Raw genomic sequence first — 4161 nt, 5'->3', positions numbered from 1 at the left:
GAGATGCTTAACGTCAAATATCAGGCTTAAAGTGATATACGATAGATGAGGAGATTAAATTATAGAGTTGATAGTTGATACGGCAGTGTGAAAATTGAATATACAAAGTAGAAAGTGAGCAAAGGACAATTTTGAGGAAGGGACGTAGTTGTTTACGTCAGATGGTGAAACGATCGATAGAACTGTTTCCGCACATCGGAGGTACATGAGCAAATCGGCGATCATCCCATTTGCCAGTGGTGGCAGGGGGAAACACCCCTCACCATCCCTGATTAAGGGATGAGCTTGGTAAAGGAGATGCTCTACTTGATTCGTACTTTCCTCCAAATTGTCCTTTTTCGCTTTCTACTTTCTTAAAAAAGTTTATTTCAATATCAAAAAGTATTTGAATTGCTGAGTTACCATATAAATGGTTACTTATTTAGTATTTACAAGTTACTATTTGGTCACTATTTCGGTAATTTTAGTCACTCAAATCACTACTATTAAATTGCATCAACACTACCCGCCCTGTAATAACATTCTGATTACTTATTTTGTTTATTATTAACGAAGTTCTTAATATCAAAACGCGTACATGGATTTGTTACCAAGAAAACATTATTTGTTATCTTTTTAATATCCTTCATATACCATTTAGATCTCATTTTTGTTATGATTACTGTTAACTCGACCACACGGTAGGCAAAATATGTTATCACGAACGCTTATATCAACATATCAAATTCAGTTTTCATTCTCTGCTCGGGAAGCTTCTTTTATTAGTTACTTAGGACACAATGCAATGTTCAGCTTGAATTGTGATTTTTGCAGTTATATTTTACAACATTTATTGATAGTAACCTTCCTGCGAATTTAATTCACTAACCGATATAAGATACATATCGATAGAAATGATTGAAATTTAGCTTTGTTTTTATTTCGAATAAATGAAAACTTATTGATAACATTTTTTTGATTTTGAATCTTGAAAAACATTCAGATTACTAAATTTGATATCATGATATCAAAATAATAACTAATTTAGTTTTTTTTGTTCTCCTACCATAGATATAATAACATTCTGATTACTTATTTTGTTTACTATCAACGAAATTACTGATATCAAAACGCATACATAGATTTGTTATTAAGAAAACATGATTTTTTTAATCTTTTTAATATCCTTCATATACCATTTAGATCTCATTTTTGTTAACTCGATCACACGGTAGGTAAACTTATGAATTATCGCGTATTTCTGTTGTTCATTACATACCAAGTGAAATTCGAGAACGTAATTTCATTTGAATAGCTTGTTTAACCAGGTTTTAAACAATCGTCACGTCGGTCATAGCTTGTTATGATTGCCGAACGAACGCTTATATCAAAATATCAAATTTAGTTTTCATTCTCTGCTCGGGTATAGTCACAAACATTACCAGACTTTCTAGTAGTCTGGTCATTGCAAACTGGAAGACACATTTTTTCGATAACAATCAGCTGATAGAGTTTATTGTCAGGTCTCAGCCGAAAAAAAAACCAGACACCTGTCTGCGTTGCTTTACGAAGACTTGACAAATAACCCGCTCGCAATTTGCACAGAAATGCTGTATTCTTAATATGTATCACTTTTTTTTTATCTAATCAATCAGGCGGCTCTTTTCTTGGGTACTATGTTAATCGATAGTAGCGCACACGCTCCACGAAAAACCTAGATAAAATCCGCTTCACCGAATTGGACCGAGGACCGCTGATAACAGACGGTCGTGATTCGCCTGAGGGATTAATATAAAAGCGATACCTTCCCTAGAGTATGATTTATCTATACCCTTATCTTGTGATGTCATTAGTTACTTATCTTAATAAGTCAATTTGCCAAAGCAAATAAAAAAGCAAGCCCCTCTCTTCATCAAGTGTTCAACCTGTTTCGTTTTTAGTATTAACTGCCTATACTGCCTTGTGCGGCATAACAGTCCCATTAGCATTTTTGGCGAAAATGAGTTATACATTGGAATCGATAGTCAAGTACTGTAACTTCAAAATTAACAGGAAAAGTTTCCTACTTTGGTCAGAAAATGTCGCAAAAAATACCTAAGCAACGTTGTTCCGTCCTTAAGAGTCCATTGAGAAAAAAAAACCTTCAACAGAATTTTTCTCAGTTTGCTGTTTTCACGAATGGGACAACGATGCTGAAAAGGGCAGTATAATCACATACCAATTCTATTGGAAAAATTAGGCATTGAGGAAATGGCAGTTGAAGTTGCGAAGTTCAATTTCCACGTAAATATTAAATAAAAATCACTGTTAATTTATCGATAATTTTGTCAAGCCGTTTCAGAAAGCAGAACTGTAACTTGACTTCTGGACGATTGAATTTCAGGCTGGCACTGATGTGCGATTACTTTGCTTTATGGGACAAACTGACTTGATGTTGTTTTCAAATTTTTCATGATCAAAGCCCGTGGTTTTATCACGCAATACGAAAGTAGATGCCAATTGATAGTGGATAGCGTTATTATCTTGAAATTAACGAAAATCCATATGGGACTAATATGCGATTATAGGCAGTTAAGTGCCCCCACCTACTTACCTACCACTCACTCACGCAACCCGTAAACACAGCGAACGGCGACGATGACGAAGAAAGCTTAAAGAATGTCCAGCGCGACACAACAACCAACAGCACATCAACAGTAAGAAGTGGCAGAACGGCTGCGACGCACCACCGGCGAGCGAGTCGTAAAAAAGAACCACCACAAAGATGACAAAAAAAAAAATTGGACACGTTGCAGGAAAGCAACTTGGAAGGTAGGAAGGTATGTACACCAATTCCCTCGCGGATAGCCCAGAAAGAGCGCACAGACTACAGCGGACTTCTTTTGCCCTCTTTTGCGTTCGTCACTTGCCATGGGGCAGGTTGAGAGCAACGTGTATTATCACAAGAAGCGCGAGAGATGCCGAGAACAATCGAATTATTCTTTCCATGTGTTTAAGAAGCTTTTCACACGATTCCCACCTACGACATTTGGAAAGAAGGGTACAACCGAGTAGACTAACCTGTTTCGCTGCCGCAAGACCTTCACCTTCGAAGATAGCCGCGTCCGTACGTAGTAATCGAGCTTTCCCTTCAGCTCCTCGTTGGTGCTCCCGTCATCCACCAGAATAATTTCCTTCAGCAGCCGGGCATCGGCCGTATTCAGAACGCTGTGTACGGTTCGGACCAGCACCGAGTAGGGTTCATTGAAGAAGATGATGATCACACTCGTAGACGGGAGGTTCCCGATATCGTAAACCTTCCGCTTGCAAGCCGGATGTCGCTCGTCCGGAGGAGTCCGATTGTAGCTCAGATGCTCGCTCAGTTCCTCATTCAACGCAATCGTGGCCAGCTGTTTCTCGCCAATCTCCTTGGCCTCACCCGTAAGATCGACACCCTTTCCATTGTCCCCGAGGCCTTTCTCTTGCTTGACAAGGTCAGCCTGCACGAGCTGTTCGAAAAGCTGATCCTGACCGTCGGTACCAACCACGGCCAGCAAATTTCCCCTGTTCAGCGTACTCACCAACCCGTTCGCAATCGGAATACTGTTCGCGTTGCCATTGCCATTCAGATTCTTGAAGTAGAACAAAACAAACAGTGCTAAAATCAGCACCAGGATCAGCTTCGAGTAGAGATTCCGCCGGACGCTGAGGCCACCGCGAAAGAACATGTTATTGCTGTGGCAGTAGCATTTGTACCAGGAATAGCGATAGGCGGGTTCCGTTTGTTTACATCCGTGTTCCCCCGATTGCAATGTTTATAAATCACAACTCATCACTATCCTGATTGTGCTTCACTCTGCGACCTTATTTTCCCAGCAGAGACGTACTTGGTAGGTATGTGTAGGTGTTGGACGGACGCAGAAGGAACGCTGGTGATGATGCTGTTGAATGTGTCAACCACGTTTGCAATTTCTTCTTCGGGCTAATATTCAACTAAAACGCGAACTTTTCGCCGCACAACCTGAACCGATACAATCTTCGTTGAACGGAAAACCTTTTCCCGAATCACACTGAGCAAATTTCAATTCAATCGCTAGTTAAATCAAACGCAGAAAAATCACTAAATCTTAACTAGCTTTCATGGAGGAGCAGTTGTAAAAAAAAAGTTGACGCGCATAGAACAACAAACGGCACCTGCACACA

General features: G+C 39.8%; 1 protein-coding gene across 1 annotated transcript in view; it reads right to left on the bottom strand.

Moving 5' to 3' along the window:
* Pgant1 (Polypeptide N-Acetylgalactosaminyltransferase 1) overlaps nucleotides 1–4161 on the bottom strand; it is a 60389-nt gene extending 56228 nt beyond the window's left edge. Inside the window, exon 1 of the mRNA XM_065226641.1 lies at nucleotides 3040–4161. Coding sequence (XP_065082713.1) covers nucleotides 3040–3686 — 647 coding nt within the window. The 5' untranslated portion in view covers nucleotides 3687–4161. The remainder of the gene's footprint in view (nucleotides 1–3039) is intronic.

The sequence above is a fragment of the Ochlerotatus camptorhynchus genome, unplaced genomic scaffold, assembly GCF_037179485.1.
Source record: "Ochlerotatus camptorhynchus isolate MF236.1 unplaced genomic scaffold, CSIRO-AGI_Acam_v1.1 ptg000257l, whole genome shotgun sequence".
NCBI classification, from domain to species: Eukaryota; Metazoa; Arthropoda; class Insecta; order Diptera; family Culicidae; genus Ochlerotatus; species Ochlerotatus camptorhynchus.
The sequence above is the reverse complement of the archived record's forward strand: the minus strand, read 5'-3'. Positions and strand labels throughout refer to the sequence as shown.